Source organism: Hyperoodon ampullatus (genome assembly GCF_949752795.1).
Source record: "Hyperoodon ampullatus genome assembly, chromosome: 1".
Taxonomy (NCBI): domain Eukaryota; kingdom Metazoa; phylum Chordata; class Mammalia; order Artiodactyla; family Ziphiidae; genus Hyperoodon; species Hyperoodon ampullatus.
Window position 1 is genome coordinate 138829117 of NC_136914.1, and position 19507 is coordinate 138848623.

A 19507-nucleotide genomic window follows, 5' to 3' on the forward strand; every position below is an offset into this window, starting at 1 on the left:
AGAGAATTTTGTAAAGACCAAAATAAGTGGAAATCCGAAGGTGCAATATCTGGTGAATATGGCAGATGAATCAGAACCTCCCAGCCAAGCTGTAACAGTTTTTGCCTGGTCATCAAAGAAACACGTGGTTATCCTGATGGAAGATTATGCGTTTTGTGTAGACTAATTCCGGATGCTTTCTATCGAGTGCTGCTTTCAGTTGGTCTAACTGGGGGCAGTACTTGTTGGAATTAATCGTTTGGTTTTCCAGAAGGAGCTCATAATAGAGGACTCCCTCCCAATCCCACCATATATGCAACATCACTTTCTTTGGATGAAGCCCGGCCTTTGGTGGTGTTGGTGGTGGTTCATTTCGCTTGCCCCATGATCTCTTCTGTTCCACATTATTGTACAGTATCAACTTTTCTTTGCCCCTCACAATTTGTTTTAAAAACGAAACATCTGCATTACACTTAAGTAGAGAATCATGTGCGGAAATATGGTCAAGAAGGTTTTTCTCGCTTAACCTATGTGGAACCCAAACATCAAAGTGATTAACATAACCAAGCTGGTGCAAATGATTTTCAACACTTGATTTGTATATTTTGAGTATGTCGGCTATCTCCCACGTGGTATAATATTGATTGTTCTCAATGTCTCGATTTGATCGCTATCAACTTCAACTGGTCTACCTGACTGTGGAGCATCATCCAGTGAGAAATGTCCATCATGAAACTTCACAAACCACTATTGACAGGTCTGTTCAGTCATAGCACGTTCTCCATACACTGCACAAATCTTTTTTTGTTTTTCAGTTGCGTTTTTACTTTGCTTGAAATAATAAAGCATAGTATGCCGAAAATGTTGTTTTCTTCCATCTTCATTATTAAAATGGCTACCCAAAATTCACCAATTTTGATGTTGTTTTTAAAATGCACGCTGATATGACAGCTGTCAAAATACAATCTAATAAAATTGTTTTGAATGAAGTTTAAGACAACTAAGCGCTAGTAGAGCCATCTTACAGAAAAAACCGAATGAACCTTTTGGCCAACCCAATACATAATAAAATTTTGTCTGAAAGACAACTGCAGCTGTCACATGTAGGCAACGATCTAAGATGGGATGATTTAGACTGGCAGCCTCGAAACCAGAAAGAAATGACAATGCAACATATAGAAAGAGGATCTCCTCCCCATTCATCCCTCTATCTGCATGCTTTATTTATTTATTTATTTATTTATTTTATTTTTTGCGGTACGCGGGCCTTTCACTGTTGTGGCCTCTCCTGTTGCAGAGCACAGGCTCCGGATGCGCAGGCTCAGCGGCCATGGCTCACGGGCCCAGCCGCTCCACGGCATGTGGGATCTTCCCGGACCGGGGCACGAACCCGTGTCCCCTGCATCGGCAGGGGGACTCTCAACCACTACGCCACCAGGGAAGCCCCCTGCATGCTTTTAAAAAAATCTCTAGCCTGAACCTCTTCCCTGAACTCCCTACTCTATCCAACTTCCAACTTGAATTCTTATTTGTAATGTTTGAAACGATTTACCTCTGTTTCAAACTCATGATTACCTCCCCACCTACTCTTCCAAGTTCTCCCCATCTCAGTAAATGGCAATTTCACCCTTGCAGGCCAAAAATCCTTGGAGTCATTTGACTCCTCTTTCTGTTATATTTACATAAAATCTATCAGTGAATCTTATTAGCTCTGCCTTCAAAATATATGCAGCAGAAATCCAGCCACTTCTTCCCCCTCCGCTCTCCGGGTTCAGGGATCCGTCACTTCTTGCTTGTGTTATTCTAATGTTTTAATGCTTGTGTTATTCTAATGTTTTAACTAGTCTCTCTGCTTCCGTAGCCTTTAAAAGATAAGTCAAAATTTAAAATTCTATGCTCAAAAGCCTCCAGTGGATTCCTATCTCAGTGTAAAAGCCAAACTTTTATAATGGCCCACTAGGCCCTTCATGATCTGGCAACTGATAATCCCACCCTGCACTGTTCTGAGCCACACTGGCTTCCTTACTGTTACTCCAACACATTCTCCCCTTTGCAACTGCTATTCTCCCTTTGTTAAGGACATTCTTTTTATAGTTATCATACATCTTGAACCCTCACCTCCTTTAATTCTCCCCTCACATGATGTCATCTTATTAGTCTGCATTTCTGACAAATCTCCTCCACCTATGGCAGTCCCTTACTTTTCCCATAGCCCTTATCACCATCTGACTACTTCATAGTAACTCATTTATTGTCTATCTCTTCCCACTGAAGCATATTAGAAACAAGTTCAGTGTTTTGTTTGATGCTGTAGTTCCAGCACCTTGAAGAGAGCCTGGAACATAGTAACTCAAAATTCTTGAGCATAAGTGAAATCTTGCCTGCTTTGAATAATATTTTAAACCTGCATCCTCAAGAAGACTGCTACAGCTTGGCAAACACTAGGTTATAGTAGTTATATACAGATCTTCCAATACCAGATGTGAAATATTCTTGGTGTTTTTATTTGTCTGCTTGTTCCTTCTGACTTTTCCATTATCCTTACATTCTATTTGTACTTATATGGACATTGACATTGGCAGGCACATTCACAATCAGTACCTGGATTATTCTTTTAGGTTGGCTGGATTGCACTCTTTATTTTACAGAATTTACAAATCTTTTATTTCTAATAAGTAATCACCCTCCACATTGTGTAGTGAAAAGCAGTATAGTTGTTAAGGGTCTGTATGTTTCAGATTGCTTAGGTTTTATCTTGACTGCATCTCTTAAACTACCTGTGTAATCCTTGACAAGTTTGCTTAAGCACTGCAATTCTCTTACATAATACATTCTTGTGAGAATAAAGTGAGATAATTCATGCAAAGTGCCTAAAATTTAGTAAGTGCTTGATAAATGTAAGCTATGATAATACCCTGCCTAAATCTTTCTGGTGCTGGCCTCTCCAGCCCACTGATGCAATTTTAACATCAGTGGTAAAACCTGAGGGAATTATAGTGAATATCTATTTAAAACAGGAGTCAGCAAACTTGTCCTGCAGGCCAAATCCAACCTGCTGAATTTTTAAATAAAGCTATTTTGGAACACAGCCATGCCCATTCGTTTACACATTGTGTGTTTGCTCTTGCACTACAATGGCAAAATTGGATAGTTGTATAGAGATGGTAGGCCTACAGAGCCTAAAATATTTATTATTTGTCCATTTAAAGAAAAAGTCTGCTAACCTCTGATTTAGAGGGAAAAAATCATCAGCTTAATTTTGTCAAATCTTACTGTTACATCCAAATGGAGATATTATCTATATAACTAAACATTTCAGGCTGAAAAACAGTGGAAAGGTTAAGGGTAGTAAGATAGATTTGGGCACATATGTAAAACAATAAATGATACGGGAGTTACAGATGACTGAAAGACTGGAAGACAAAGTGCAACCAAAAGAAAAAGAGGCCAAGGGACAAAATGAATGCTAGCAGAGTCCATTTTCAAAGAGGCCTGTAAATTAAAAAAGGTCCAAAAAAACCTTTTGCACTATAATGAAACCCCTAAGAAGAAAACAATGAATTTGGTCACTGGATTAATTTATAGTATAGTTTTAGGGAATTTTAAAAGATTAAAGCCATATATCTGCACTGTATTTGAAATTATCAGTATCCTTTACTGATAATTTTACAATAAAGAAAAAATGTTTTAAGTTTGGTGCACAATGTCTCTGGAATTTGGTAGCAACAACTGCTATAGCTTTGTAGTTGAGAATTTTTAGATTTACCCCACCCTCTCTGCATAATACACACATTATCATAATCACCAGTTTACTTTATGAATTCAATACCTTGTTTCTGTATGCTTCTATAACTTTCATGACAAGTTGGATCTTTTTTCCCAAGTCGTTTAAAGCTTTTGGTCTCTCTTCATGTTCCATGTACCTCATTTGAATTGGCTGGCCATATTTCTGTTAACGTAAGTTTTTTAAAAAGAAAAAGTTATTAACAGAAAACAACTTTTATTGGGCTCTTACAGAATGATGAATAGGAAAGAAAGCTGGTCAGATTAAAATATGTCCCCTCTTGTTTTCCTACATGGAGATGAGTTCCAGTGGTTATTTGCTTACTGAATCCTACACGGGAATGCCTATCTTTTCTCATTCATTAAGATTACCTCTTGATTCCTCTCAAATCCAAAGAAAAGCTTTAATTACTTTAAAGTTACGTGTTAAAAGTCTATAAAACCATTAAGAAAACCATAAGGACTATATACTGCATGCAGAATTCATGTATTTGAAACTTGGTTTCAAATATTTATAATGCATATAACTCTCTAAAAGCAACATGATTACTGGGATTTCCTGATATTTAATACCTATTGAATATTATTTGTTATATTTATTCATTAGATTAGGATGTGTATTTTAAGTATAGTGCTTAAAAACAAAAAAACCCATTCAGCCCCTTGCCCCAGGTGCCTGGTAGGAGGGAGTTTCTAAATTTTAAAACAGCCTCCTATAACTTTGAGGAGGGGAATGCATTAGAAAAACAAATATTTTCTTTCAAATCCTTTACATATTTAAATAAAAATCAGCTTATTTTAGAGCAATTTTAGGTTTTCAGAAAAGTTACAAAGGAAACAATAAAGAGCCAAGCACCTTTTCTCTAATGTTAACATCTTATACCTCGTGGTACATTTGTCAAAACTAAGAAACCGGGCTTCCCTGGTGGCGCAGTGGTTGAGAGTCCGCCTGCCGATGCAGGGGACACGGGTTCGTGCCCCGGTCCGGGAAGATCCCGCATGCCGCGGAGCGGCTGGGCCCGTAAGCCATGGTCGCTGGGCCTGCGCGTCCGGAGCCTGTGCTCCGCAACGGGAGAGGCCACAGCAGTGAGAGGCCCGCATACCGCAAAAAAAACCAAAAAACAAAAAACTAAGAAACCAACACTGGTGTATTACTATTAACTGAACTCCAGATTATGTGGATTTCATCTTTTTCTGTTCCAGGATACCATATTGCATTTAGTCTCTTTACACATTATACTTTTTATTGTTAATGTTTTTGAAAGCATTTTAATTCCTAAAAGCTATCTCAAAAAAACAGTAAAGCCTGTGAAAACATCTATAACATTGATTTCTATGGTTACTTATATATTTGAAGCGAAATAATCCATTCTGGGGGGTGCTGGGCTTTTCAGTTATTTCTATTAGCCTCAGCTGCCTGGTTTGCTCCTCCAGCCCCAAGTATATATATTTTAGGGAGATGGGGAGTAAAAACCACCAAGATAAAATAAAGCTAGTAAAGCTAGTTTTGCATTCATAAGCTTAGGTTTTCAAATTGCTTTTTAATTATTCCCTTTGAAAGTAATTTATTGGCATGAAGGTAATTTTTGCAAGGTATTAACTTCTTTTGCTTTTAAGTAACTTATTTTGCACACACAGCCGCCGCCAATCCCTAAAGGGCTTCCTTTTCCCGTATGCTAGAGGTCCTTATTAATGTCATCACTTAGCATCTGTGTATTCACTTGCTACTCAAAGAATGGTTCAGGGACTAGCAGCATCAGAATCTCCCAGAAGCTTATTAAAAAGTGCAGAATCATGGGCCCAACTCAGATATACTGAACCATAATTTGCTTTTCAGTAAGGGCCCCTGGTAATTCATGTGCACATTAAAGCATTGCTCTGATTCACACTAAGAAGGAAAGACTAAAATTTCCTGTCATCCTTCCAATCTGAACTTCTAATCTTTTAAAGCATTTTTTTTTTCTGTGTGGGGGGAGCGCTGGGTAGCAAGCAGGAGGAAAAGAGTAATAGTGGTCCTTTCTTAAAGTCAGACCACTGACCTAGTAGAAAAAGGGCAGCTGGTGGACACATCTCCTTATTTCTTTGTAACCTTATTTCTTTGTAAAAGGACACTGAAGAGCAGGGGTACTATTTCTGAAGTTCTTTGCTGGCCTGGTGTCCCACTAATTTCACATTAGTTACAATGTGAAAATACGAAAGGGCAGTGTATTACTCCTCAAACTCAGAGCAGTCAAGGGGGAAAGAAGCAGAGCAAGGGTAACTCCTTTAATGGATAAGGGGTCAGGTTGACAAATCACTTCTTGATGACATCTCAGAAACATACGGCTTGTATGAAAGTAATATTAACACTCTGGTAATCTGCTAAATTTTTATATCTGAGTATCATGATAGGCAAATATGATTATACATTATTTAATTTCAGTTATCATGTAGCATTACTCACCTCTCAAATTCAGAGAACACTTCCTCTTACACATACCTGCCTTAGTAATTTCTTATATATTTATTAAACACATAACTGTGCCCTTACACCATAATTTTTAGGACAACTTAATGTTCTGTTCAACACTAACATGGACTTTAAAAAGTTTACCTTTAGTTCTTGAAGCTTATCCACATAAATCTGTTTAGCTTGGTCCTCTCCTTCTTCATAAAGCCAATTTTCTGTGCCTTCCAATATTGCAGACAGTTTTCTCAAGTCCTAGTTACACATTTAAGAGATACTGATTGAAAATGCTCTCCTTAGAAATAAAAGTGATCAAGGAAGGACAAAATGTTTTTCAAGTGTAAAAAATTATTTTTTTCTGACTTTTTATTTATAAACATCTTTCTCACCAGCCTTCTGTAATTTGGAAAAATAACTAAGAACCATTCCTAAATGTGCTCAAAAAGACTGACAACAATCACACATTTGGTACATTTATTTACATAATTCGTATTAGCATTCTCAAGCAAACATTTAAATAGTTCTCATAAAAAACTACGAAACTTAGACTTACTTCTTGAGCGATGAATTTTTCATAGACAGTGCCAAGCTTGTCCCTAAAATCATATACATATTCTTCAACAGCATTCTTCGCATCATTTCTTTCTTTCTCTAATTTGTCCTGCATTATCATCTTCCCCTATTCAAAAAGTTTCAGATTAGCTGCCATGAAAACACTAGGGAAATACAAACCAAAACTGCAATGAAATACCACTTCACACCTACTAGGATGACTATAATCGAAGAAATGGAACATAAGTGTTGGTGATGATTTGGAGAATTTGAAACCCTTGTACGTTGCTGTTGGGAATGTAAAATACTGCAGCTTAGGAAAAAACAGTTTGGTGGCTCCTAAAGAAGCTAAACAAAGAATTACAATATGGGGCTTCCCTGGTGGCCTAGTGGTTGCGAGTTTGCCTGCCAATGCAGGGGACACGGGTTCAAGCCTTGGTCTGGGAAGATCCCACACACCGTGGAGCAGCTGGGCCCATGTGCCACAACTACTGGGCCTGCGGTCTAGAGCCCCCGAGCCACAACTACTGAGTCCATGTGCCACAACTGCTGAAGCCTGCACACCTGGAGCCCGTGCTTCGCAGCAGGAGAAGCCACTGCAGTGAGGGGCCCCTGCACCGTGGCAAGGAGGGGCCCCCACTCACCGCAACTGGAGAAGGCCTGTGCACACCAACAAAGACCCAACAGAGCCAAAAATAAATAAATAAATTCTTAAAAAAAAAAAGAATTACACTATGACCCAGCAATTTCACTCCTAGGTATATAACCAAAAAATTGAAAGCAGGAACTCAAACAGTTATTTGTATGCCGATGTTCACTGCAGCATTATTCACAATAGCCAAAAGGTGGAAACAACTCACTTGATCTGTAACAGATGAATGGATAAATAAAATGTATATATACAAAATGGAATATTACTCTACTATAAAAAGAAATAAAGCTCTGATACATGTTACAAAGTGGATAAACCTTGAAAACATTATGCTGAGTGAAATAAGCCAGACACAAAAGGACAAATATTCTATGATTACATTTATATGAGTTATCTACCAAATTCATAAAGACAGAAAGTATTGATAGATTGGTTTACTGGGGGTTGAGGGAAGGGAGGAATGAGAGTTATTACTTAACGGTTACAGTTTCGGTTTGGGGTGATGAAAAGGTTTTGGAAAAGATAGTGGCAATGGTGGGACTCCCCTGGTGGTCCAGTGGTAAAGAATCTGCCTTAGAATGCAGGGGACATGGGTTTGATCCCTGGTCAGGGAATTAAGATCCCATGTATCACCACTATTGAGCTCGCGTGCCTCAACTAGAGCCTTCATGCTGCAAACTACAGAGCCCACACGCTCTGGAACCCACATGCCGCAACTACAGAGCCCACGCACCACAACTAGAGAAGAGAAAACCCGCACACCACAACTAGAGAGAAGCCCGCGCGCTGCAATGAAAGATCCTGCATGCCTCAACGAAGACCCTGTGTGCCGCAACTAAGACTCAATGCAGCCAAAAATAAATAAAATAAATGAATAATAAATAAATCTTTAAAAAAGATAGTGGCAATGGTTATATAACTGTGAATATAATTAATGTCACTGAATTGTTGTACACTTAAAAATGGTCAAAATGGCAAATTTCACATTATATATATTTTACAATTAAAAAAATTAATAATGTAATACCAAAAGCCACTGAACTGTACACTTTAAATTAGTGAATTGTATGGTATGTGAATTATACCTCAATAAAAGCTTTTTAAAAAAAAACCATAGGGCTTCCCTGGTGGTGCAGTGGTTGAGAGTCCACCTGCCGATGCAGGGGACACAGGTTCATGCCCCGGTCTGGGAAGATCCCACATGCCACGGAGTGGCTAGGCCTGTGAGCCATGGCCGCTGAGCCTGTGCGTCCGGAGCCTGTGCTCCGCAACCTGTGCTCCACAATGGGAGAGGCCACAACAGTGAGAGGCCTGCATACCACAAAAGAAAACAAAAAAAAAACCCCATAGACTACGTCATTGTACATATTGTTGTTCAAATCCCAGGTTTCCCACTTACTACCTTTGAAATTGCAGCAAAGTCACCTAACCTAAGCCTCAGTTTTCTTATCCTAGAGCACTTACTTCTATCTGTCTCATATGGCTGTTAATAAGATTGATGTAATTCACATAAAATATTTAGTACAGTGCCTGACACATAACTGGTACTGAATAAATGTTGGCTTTGGTAAGTGACACAGTATAGCGGTTGTGATCTTGAGCTTTGGAGACAGCCTACCTGGCTCCAAAACAAAAGGTTACTCTCTGAACTTCGGTGATTCAGTCTACCTCTGCCTGTTTCCTTGTCTATTAAATGTAGATCTCTAACAGTTCTTACACTTCATAGGTTTGAGGATTAAATAAGATCAAAGTATTTAAAGATGTTAGCAAAAATCATTATTGTCAAATCAAAAGCAAAGAAAGAATCTGAAGACTAATAAACAAAATTTGCACTTTAACAAAAAACATAGTATTTTAAACATAATACTACAATGCACTGGTATTTGTGAATTTAAAATAGTGAGACAGGAAATCTAAAAAAGAGTGGATATATGTATAGGTATAACTGATTCACTCTGCTGTACAGCAGAAACTAACACAACATTGTAAAGTAAAATATCCCTGTTCTGGGAAGATCTCACATGCCCCAGAGCAACTAAGCCATGCGCCATAACTACTGAGCCTGTGCTCCAGAGCCCGCGAGCCACAACTACTGAGCCCCCATGCTGCAACTAGTGAAGCCCGCGCACCTAGAGTCCATGCTCCACGAGAAGCCACCGCTATGAGAAGCCCGCGCACTGCAATGAAGAGTAGCCCCCGCTCACCACAGCAACAAAGACCCAACGCAGCCAAAAATAAATAAATAAAATTTTATTTAAAAAATAATTTAAAAAATAGTGAGCCGTTTAAAAATTTAAGAAAAAATCTTATACACAAAATTTATCATTAGCTGCACTTCCCCACAATTCATTCCTTTGAGAAAATTAGTCTCAAATCATACAAATTCAGAATTATTCAGGATCTCTAGAAATGCTTCACATAAAGTGTAGCCTTTAATAATTAATGAATAGGTGATATACTTAGGTACTAGAAAGAGCAGCATCGTAAAGTCAAAAATCTCTTGAGGAAGTTCCCAGAATAACATGCAGCAATTGGAGAATATGTGGCACTTCAAAGAAAACTGACCTTCTTTAATGCCAGTCAAGCCTGTAGAAATTAGTAACTACCACTTAAGTGTAAATTTTAATATAAAAAAATTACTTTTTACACACAACTATTGGCAAAGAAACCACACTCTTTTCCTCAAGAAACTGTAAAATGAAACATGCAAATATGTAAAGAAAATTTCAAGAATGACAACAGATTCTAAAAAGTATTAAATAGAAGTCAGAAAACATTCTGAATTGAACCTTAATCTTTAAGGACAACACATTAGAAGAGGGGAGCTGGTAATACTTTCCTATACAATGTCTGCTGGGTGTGCTACTGTTAAGACACAATAAAAGGGGGTAAGAATTACTAGTATTGGAAAGGCCTTTCTCTATAGTGGAGACAATCCATGTTTTTCATGTAACTAAGGTGAAAGTTACACTGTACATGACACAAATACAGCTCAGCATTTTGTCCAAAATAAAGTAGTTCAATAATCTATTTAATAATTCCTTATGAGTTATAGCCTGGTTCCACAAATTTGAGGGATAATCATTTACTTCTACAAAAATTTCAGAACACACTACCACCTATTTCAACATCAATTCTGATTTATATACCTCATTTTTAATGTAGATGTTGAGAAGATCTTGGCCCAATTGCCTACACAGGCTACTCTGGATAGGTAGATCAATACTCTTGACTCTTCCTTTTTTAATGGTCTGGTTTAATCGCTCTTGTTTATCTGAGGGTACAGACTGCAAAAGAAATGCAAGAAAAGTGTAAATTTCTAAAACTAGCTTAAAAATATATTTAAGAGACTGATTTCTGATGAAACAAAGTAAAATCAAACAAAACTATTATCATCTACTATACTTTAATTTAAAACATTATTTTAATATTGATAGTATTTTACACCCTGTATACACTAAATCTTTCTACATAAAAAATATTGTTCTGGAAATGCAAATTAAAACCACAATGAGGGCTTCCCTGGTGGTACAGTGGTTAAGAATCCTCCTGCCAATGCAGGGGACACAGGTTCGAGCCCCGGTCCAGGAAGATCCCACAAGCAGCGGAGCAACTAAGCCCGTGCGCCACAACTACTGAGCCTGCACTCTAGAGCCTGCATGCCACAACTACTGAAGCCCACATGCCTAGAGCCCATGCTCCACAACAAGAGAATCCACCACAATGAGAAGCCTGTGCACCACAATGAAGACCCAACCCAGCCAAAAATAAATAAAATAAAAACCACAATGAGATGCCATTTCATACCCACTAGGATGACTATAATAAAAAAAAAAAAGAGGAAGAGTTGGTGAGGATATAGAGAAATGGGAACCCTCATACATTTTTGACAACATAGTAAAATATTGCAGCCATTTTGGAAAACAGTTGGGCAGTTCCTCAAATTGTTAAACACAGAGATACCATATGACCCAGCAATTCCATTCCTAGGTATGCACCCAAGAAAAATGAAAATATCCATCCACACAAAATCTGTATATGATTGTTCATAATAGCATTATTCATAATAGTCAAAAAGTAGAAACAATCTAAGTGTCCATCAGCTGATGAATGAATACATGTGGTATGCATCTGTATGATACAATATTACTCAGCCATAAAAGGGAATGAAGTACTGATATATCCTACAACCTGGATGAATCTTGAAAACATGCTTAGTGAAAGAAGCCAGTCATTAAAGGACTATATATTGTATGACTGTGTTTATATGAAATGTCCAGAACAGGCAAGTCAATGAGACAAAAAGATTAGTGGGTGCCTAGAGCTGGCAAGAGGAGGGTTGGGAGGAAAACAAAGAGTTACTGCTAATGGGTACAGGGCTTCTTTTTGGAGTGATGAAAACGTTGTTAAATTGTGATAATGCTTGCATAACTCTGTGAGTATATTAAAAACCTTTGAATTGTACTTTTAAATGGGAGAATTGCATGGTATGTAAATTATATCTCAATAGAGCTGTTGAATAATTAAAGGCAAACATATTGAATAAAATAAAAAATTTAGAAAAATGGGTTTCAGGTTTTATATTACTTGAGCAACTAGGATTTATAACTGAATCTTTATAGCATTTGGAAAAAATCTATACAGCTAACCATCACAGATTAACTTCTGTTCAGGTTAGAAAAATCTGTCAAAGATGATAGTTTAGAGTTGTAGCCACATTCATCTGGGTGACTGGGGCAGGGTGTTTCTCCCTTCTATCAGCAATCATTTTCTTAATAAAATAATGACTTAATAATAGAGTCATTTATCCTTTAAAATTTTACTTCCAAAAATATTATTTTGCACAAAAAAATGCTTTATGATATGCAGCAAAATGCTTAGAGTGGTTAATATTCAGATGCAGCATTATTGCTAATTTAATTTTTCTTCATTTGTCCTATTCCAGTTTCTATTTTCTGAGATTACATGATTTTTAATGAGAAAAAAAAATTAACGAAAAACATCTTTTTTCCCACCAAAAAAATAATTTTACTCATATTAGAGTTCATTCTTTAAAAAATCTTCTATAGTGAATCACTGAAGTGTATTTATTCTGTTATATACTTTCATAATACGAAATTAAAAACACCAGGTGTATTAAAAGCATGAATTACACAGAAAATGTATTAACTCAAAATATCAATCTCAAAAAGACACAACCACAGTAATAGTATAACAAACCTTTGTTTTGGTTCCTGTATGATCAATTTCTTCTTCTGGAGTGTGTTCAGCATGACATTTTTGATGACCCTCTTCTTCCTGGTCAACCTGCATTTTATCCTGCAAAGAAAATATGTAATTGACAATATCTGGAGTCTTTCTTTCTTTCTTTTTTCTATTTGTTTGGTAATGAACAGGATCTTAGAGTTCAAGCCTGTTTTCAAATATGTGAACACAGTGAAGTAGAAGCTGTTTTTGAGAGTAACTATAAATAACTAGATTAACAGGTAGTAAGTAAAATGAAAAGATCTATTTGATGCTATGTGAATAAATCTTGTTTCATTCACCTGTGGCCAAATAACTGCAAAATAAATGGAAAATTGTTCTCAAGTCAAATTCACAAACCAAGATTCACAAAAAAAGAGAACATTAAACTTGACATGAAAAATGTTTATAAAGAACTTAATGTGGGAAAATAAAGAGAAAAAGATACAAAATTTAAGTATTACACATAAATTCAATTATATTTTTTAAATGTAGGAAAATACTCAAATGAAATGTATCAAAACTGTCAAAGTAGATGTCTCTGAATTATTACAATGTAAACTTTTAATATTTTTTTTAATGTCTAAAAGACAAATTTTCAACCCATAAGATTGCCAAGATGGACTCTCCACTTGGCAAACAATCACAAGTATTAAGTTTTTCTGGTCTTTCTTAATCTTACCCACCACCATCCTCCTAAAAAGGAGAAAGCCTGGAATTCAAGAATCAGGATAATTTAGGTCTTCATATATATATATATACATATATATATATATATATATATATATATATGGAGTTAAGTATACATTTAATGTCCAGAAGGCTATCTTGAATAAATGCTTATTTGTGCCAAAGAGAAAAACAAGTTAGAAGATAATTTACACCACTGTTCTTTGTAGTTAAAAGGTCAGCTACTGAAATTCCACCCCCCATCCTCCCTGCCCTACCACCTTCCAACTCTACAATTTTCCCAACCCTATGATGGAAAAGCGGTGGAAAATGTGTTATAGTGGTGAGTTGGGGTAATGCAGAAAGACACAAATACATTAATAACTCTATTTCATGTAATACTAAGAAAACAATGCTGCCAATTAAGGTCAAAATACTTTATCACTTAGCATTTTTATTTTATACTTATTGAAAGAGCTCTTCTATTGTGTATATATTCATATCTCTAAAAGAAATAAACCAAATAATATGGTTAAGGTATTTCTAAAACTACTTCACATTAAGAATCCAACTCTTCTAAATCACTTAATTCAGTTGTTGATATCTGAATTTTTCTACACAATATTGTCCTCTGTGTCATCAAGAGCATTAGTGACCCATCCATTTGTTTAAAAATTGCTCCAGTATGGTCTCTAATGTTTTCTTATAAGCCACTGACACCTCTTCTACAAGTTTTTTTTTTTTTTTTCTTTTTACTTTTTGGCCACACCATGTGGCAGGCAGGATCTTAGTTCCCCGACCAGGTATTGAACCCGTGCCCCCTGCAGTGGAGTCTTAACCACTGGACCGCCAAAGGAAGTCCCCTATTCTACAAGTTTTATGATGTTTTTTTCTCTATCTTACCAGAAGGAGTCAATAGATTATTTTCGGACAAAAACCAGGACTGATATTCCTTCCTTGAATGGTCCTTAAGTTGTTTAATGTCAAGGGGTTGCAATTGCCTACTCGTGCCATTAGGAATAACAACCAAGTTCACACATGTACAGACAGATGATGAGAACTTCTCATGATTACTGCCATAGGCAACAGTGAATATAAGATATTATCATTTGAATGACCCATCCCAATTTCAGATATATTAAGTGGAAAACTGTACATCTTACAATTGATATGAGAGTAATTTGTTAGTCTTTAAAAATAATTTTAAGAAGGTTCATAGGAATATTATCACTAGTGGGTAAGTTAATGGACGTGCCTCTAGACTTTGGCTTCTCTAATTGATTTTAAACTCCACGAGGGCTGAGACTGTCTTTTTATTCACTGCTATATCCAAACACAATTTAGGTAGTTCTAGTTATTTGCTGAATAAATGAAAAAGCACTTAAGAATAAAATCCAGAATAATTATCTAATCTGTCCCTTGACCTACCTTCTCAATTTCTTTTTTTTTTTTTTTTTGTCACTCTCCCCTTTTCTGTATTTTATATTATCAGCTACCTTAGTATCTGTAACAATAAAAAAGGATATCCTGCTGTCAGGGCCTTTGTTATTCTCTTTGTCTGGACAACTACCTACCTGCTCCTTACTCTCAAACTGCCTTTTCATCTTTCAGGCTAGCTTTCCTTTTCCTTCCTCACAGGTGGCTTTCCTCATCACTTAATTTCCACTATGCATCCCCTGCTGTTAATTTCCTTTATATTTATATGGTATCTTGTTGCTTCTAGCCTATCCTCTTCCATTAGAATGTAAGTTACAGATGTGTGGGGACCTTCTTTATCTTGCTTATTACCACTGTATCCTCAGTGCCTAGAACAGTACCTGGTACATATAAGTAATCAGATATTTTGAATTAAAAAATTGATAAACAACCTAAATTGTCAACAACTGGGGAATAAATTGTGGTACATTAGTACGATAAATAGTCTCTTTGATCCTTCACTGTGCCATGAAGCCTAAGTTGTAATACCTTCCTAATATGTCCAGATATTAATAAATACCTAGAAGAAAAGTGTCCATTTTCTGAGACATCCTTATACTGTATTGAAGAAAAGTTGGCAATCTATGTTATGGTTTTTCAGGAAAATCGAAGCCATCTTAATTTTTAATGAAAAAATGAGGCCCATAAAATAATCTCTCATAAATTGACTCTCATGCAAAGAAAGAAAAAAACAAAGAACTCCTACAGTTGCTCACTGATATATGTCTGGGTTTCATTGACCACAGAGCCAGCAATGTCAGCAACTAGGGAACAGTAAAAAGAACTTATTATTCTCTTACCTTCTGCTGTAAAGCTTAAAACAATTAGCTTCCAGAGTCTACTTTGAATTTGTTCACATTTTGGGAGGGAGGAAGGGAGAGACTGCTTTATAATGGTATTTAAGCCTTAAGCTTTCTTTCTTTTTTTTTTTTTTTTTTTTTGCGGTACGCGGGCCTCTCCCTGTTGTGGCCTCTCCCGTTGCAGAGCACAGGCTCCGGACGCGCAGGCTCAGCGGCCATGGCTCACGGGCCTAGCCACTCCGCGGCATGTGGGATCTTCCCAGACCGGGGCACGAACCCGTGTCCCCTGCATCGGCAGGTGGACTCTCAACCACTGCACCACCAGGGAAGCCCAAGCCTTAAGCTTTTAAACTTCTGGATACAGAATTAAAGGGAAAAGTCCTAGAGAGAACCGTTAAGCAATACAGTACACAGGATATTTTCTATACAGTAGGGTACTCAACATCACCCCTTATGTTAAAAGCAACGATAAGGAAATAATTTACGTTATTAGCAAGAATAAGAAAATAAACTATAATTTATTCAACACCTATTGTATCAACTAAGGTAGGGATTTAAAAGGAGATTAATATATGTGAACGTGCTCACCAACAATGCTAAGTATATGATCCATAACGTTAGTTACCTTTTTTTTGGCTCTTGCTTATATAAATTATAAAGGAAATACTCAGGAACATCTCACTTAAGAAGAAGAAATACCTTATATGGAACACCAACTACCTGGGTTCTAGTAAGCTGAAGACACTCTTGTAAGCAAATCAATCTCTGAATGGCCAAAGCAGATGTTATAAATGCATACATTTTATTCACAAGTGAGTTTTTTAAGTCCACATTCAAAGGATCATCCTAAAGGACTGGCTAACTGGATTTCAAGCCCACAGACAAATAGAAGCAGCAAATAAGAAATGCCAGGAGACGTAGAAAATGGGTGCCATACTCTCCTTGTTTTTAGTGCCCAGGATTCACTAACATTACACAGAGAAAACTAAAGGTCTAAAACATTACACAGAGACTTTGAAGAAAAAGAGGTGAAGAAAGTGAAATAGCTTTAAAAGAACTCACTCTAAAAGGCACTGTTGGTGGGAATGTAAATTGATACAGCCACTATGGAGAACAGTATGGAGGTTCCTTAAAAAGCTAAAAACAGAACTATCATACGATCCAGCAATCCCACTACTGGGCATATACCCTGAGAAAACCATAGTTCAGAAAGAGTCATGTACCACAATGTTCATTGCAGCTCTATTTACAATAGCCAGGACATGGAAGTAACCTAAGTGTCCATCGACAGATGAATGGATAAAGAAGATGTGGCACATATATACAATGGAATATTACTCAGCCATAAAAAGAAATGAAATTGAGTTATCTGTAGTGAGGTGGACGGACCTAGAGTCTGCCATACAGAGTGAAGTAAGTCAGAAGGAGGAAAACAAATACCATGTGCTAACAAATATATAAGGAATCTAAAAAAAAAAAAAAAAAAATGGTTCTGAGGAACCTAGGGGCAGGACAAGAATAAAGACGCAGACATAGATAATGGCCTTGAGGACACGGGGAGGGAGAAGCGTAAGCTGGGCCAAAGTGAGAGAGTGGCATGGACATATATACACTACCAAATGTAAAATAGATAGCTAGTGGGAGGCAGCCACATAGCACAGGGAGAGCAGCTCGGTGCTTTGTGACCACCTAGAGGGGTGGGATAGGGAGGGTGGGAGGGATACACAAGAGGGAGGGGATATGGGGATATATGTATACGTATAGCTGATTCACTTTGTTATAAAGCAGAAACTAACACACCATTGTAAAGCAATTATACTCCAATAAGGATGTTAAAAACAAAATAAAAGGCATACAGAATGCTTTCAATTTTAGCAAAAAATAAATCTTAAATGGATTAAATGTCTGCCATACATTGTTGTGAACTACAATTAAGAAAATTAACTTTTCACCTATTACTCTTATGTTTATTTATGAAAAATTGACTGTATCTTCACTAACATATTAGGACAGTATTTCCTTCTCCTCAATTCAAGGAAGGGAGGATGTAATAGGAAAATAACACACGGGAAGAAGAATGAAAGAAAATGCCATGGTCCTTAAACAAAGTACTTTAAGGAGTAGTGGTAGAATTCTGATCAATCCAGAAGAAAATATTTTATAGTAGCTGTTAGTAAAAACAGACAAAAAGACAACTTTCACAAAAGGGAGAAACTGTCTTGAAATTTAAAATCTTAAAATCCATTCTTAACATGCAGAAATATATGAAAAATCTAGGGCAGACCTCCAATTATGATTTGAAAAAAATCCAACAAAAGCCATTAAAATAACTTATAAATAGTATACATAAAAAGATGAAAACTTTCTGTAATGGAATATAATAATTTTCTCCTAAGATTCCTTCATTCATAGTATGCCAAGAGTAAATACAATGTTAGAGTCATATAACTCTTTCATAAAGAAACTGTCAAAAATCTGTTTTAATGTTACTGAACCTACAGCACATTCTTCTGCTCAACTGCCACAGATATCTCCTAACTAAGCTCTGAAAATTTCTTAAGCATGTATTCTCAATCTAAAAACACATATGTATACAGTTCAGAATTTATCAGTCTGAATTGGATTTATCAGTAAGCTAGAAAGCTAGCTATAATAAATGTTTTTAATAGAAATAAAGAATTTAGGAAAGATGACTCCAGACACACATATGCATATTTTCCATACAATGCTATGAAAAATACACAAGCCTCCGAAAAGCACGTTACAATGTGAAAAGATGTAGAGCATTTAAAATAGAATTATTCTTTAATGATTTTATTTTTAAAAGTTTATATACTTATTCCTATAGCAGAACTTCAGAGCAAAACCTCAGATATTAATATTTTCAGCTATTAAAAGTACCAGGTAGAATTAAGATACTGCATATATTAGAGGAACCTTTTTGAAACAGAATTTCTACATACCACATCATCTTTGTTTTCATTCTTAAAAGAAGTTTCTGTCTCCATAGGAACATCACTGTGATCCCCTTCTATATTCTGCTTCTCAATTACTGATGCACTAGCCACACTGAAGATTCCATGGATGTTAATACGAACTTTAACCTTAACTTTGGAACTATCACCATCAGACTGTGGGAAAACATTCTGAATAGTGAAGCTCCCTTAAGGAAAAAAGAGCTTTGATCAGTACATGGGCCTCAGATTAACTCATTCAATTCATTCATTCAATAGTTTTACTATCATCTTTCAGATGCTGGCAAAAGAAAATCACAAATTATCATATGCTGATTAATTTCTGTGGGACATGCATTTCCCCCAGATTACCTTTTTAATATACTAATAAACCTGGTATAAACACTCAGACAGGTTAAGCAACCTGCCCAAAATCATCAACAATAGGAAAAAGGAGAGTTGGGATCTTAACCAAGGACAATCTGACTGAAGGCAATATCACTTTTAAGTTTTACAATGTTGCTACACTAAAACCAAAATAACAAAACTCAATTTCTGAGTTTGAAAACCAAATAGATATTACCTTTTTGCTATAAACTTTGCAAATCATAATCATCTTGGTAATTCATAAATAAAGCAATTTAAAATTTTTTCTGGATTTTTCCTATAGCAAAACTGCTAAGTTATCCAGTCACTACTACCTACTGAGGTCACATCAATTTTTCACTTTAAGAAATCTGATGTTTTATTCTTCAGAAAAAAAAATCTCAAATATATAATGTTATCCATAGTAAAGAGACACTACCAGGCAGAAAAACTGTACATAAAAAATCTGGCCGACCTATGTTAGAGGTTGAATTGTGACCTCCCTCTGGCCCCAATTCATATGTTGAAGCCCTACTCTCCAGTAACCTCAGAAGATGACCTTATTTGGAGATAGGGTCTTTACAGG

General features: G+C 36.4%; 1 protein-coding gene across 3 annotated transcripts in view; it reads right to left on the reverse strand.

The window, feature by feature from the left end:
• The window catches only part of HSPA4L (heat shock protein family A (Hsp70) member 4 like), a gene marked incomplete at both ends in the record, with an annotated part of 49325 nt that overhangs the window by 3993 nt on the left and 25825 nt on the right, over positions 1-19507 (reverse strand). For 2 of the 3 annotated variants that reach the window (XM_079705137.1, XM_079705138.1), the window contains 6 exons: positions 3809-3928; positions 6356-6463; positions 6762-6887; positions 10562-10699; positions 12633-12731; positions 18565-18764. In XM_079705137.1, the coding sequence (XP_079561263.1) occupies positions 3809-3928; positions 6356-6463; positions 6762-6887; positions 10562-10699; positions 12633-12731; positions 18565-18764 (791 nt within the window). The remainder of the gene's footprint in view (positions 1-3808; positions 3929-6355; positions 6464-6761; positions 6888-10561; positions 10700-12632; positions 12732-18564; positions 18765-19507) is intronic. The other variant, XM_079705139.1, reaches the window with a different exon arrangement.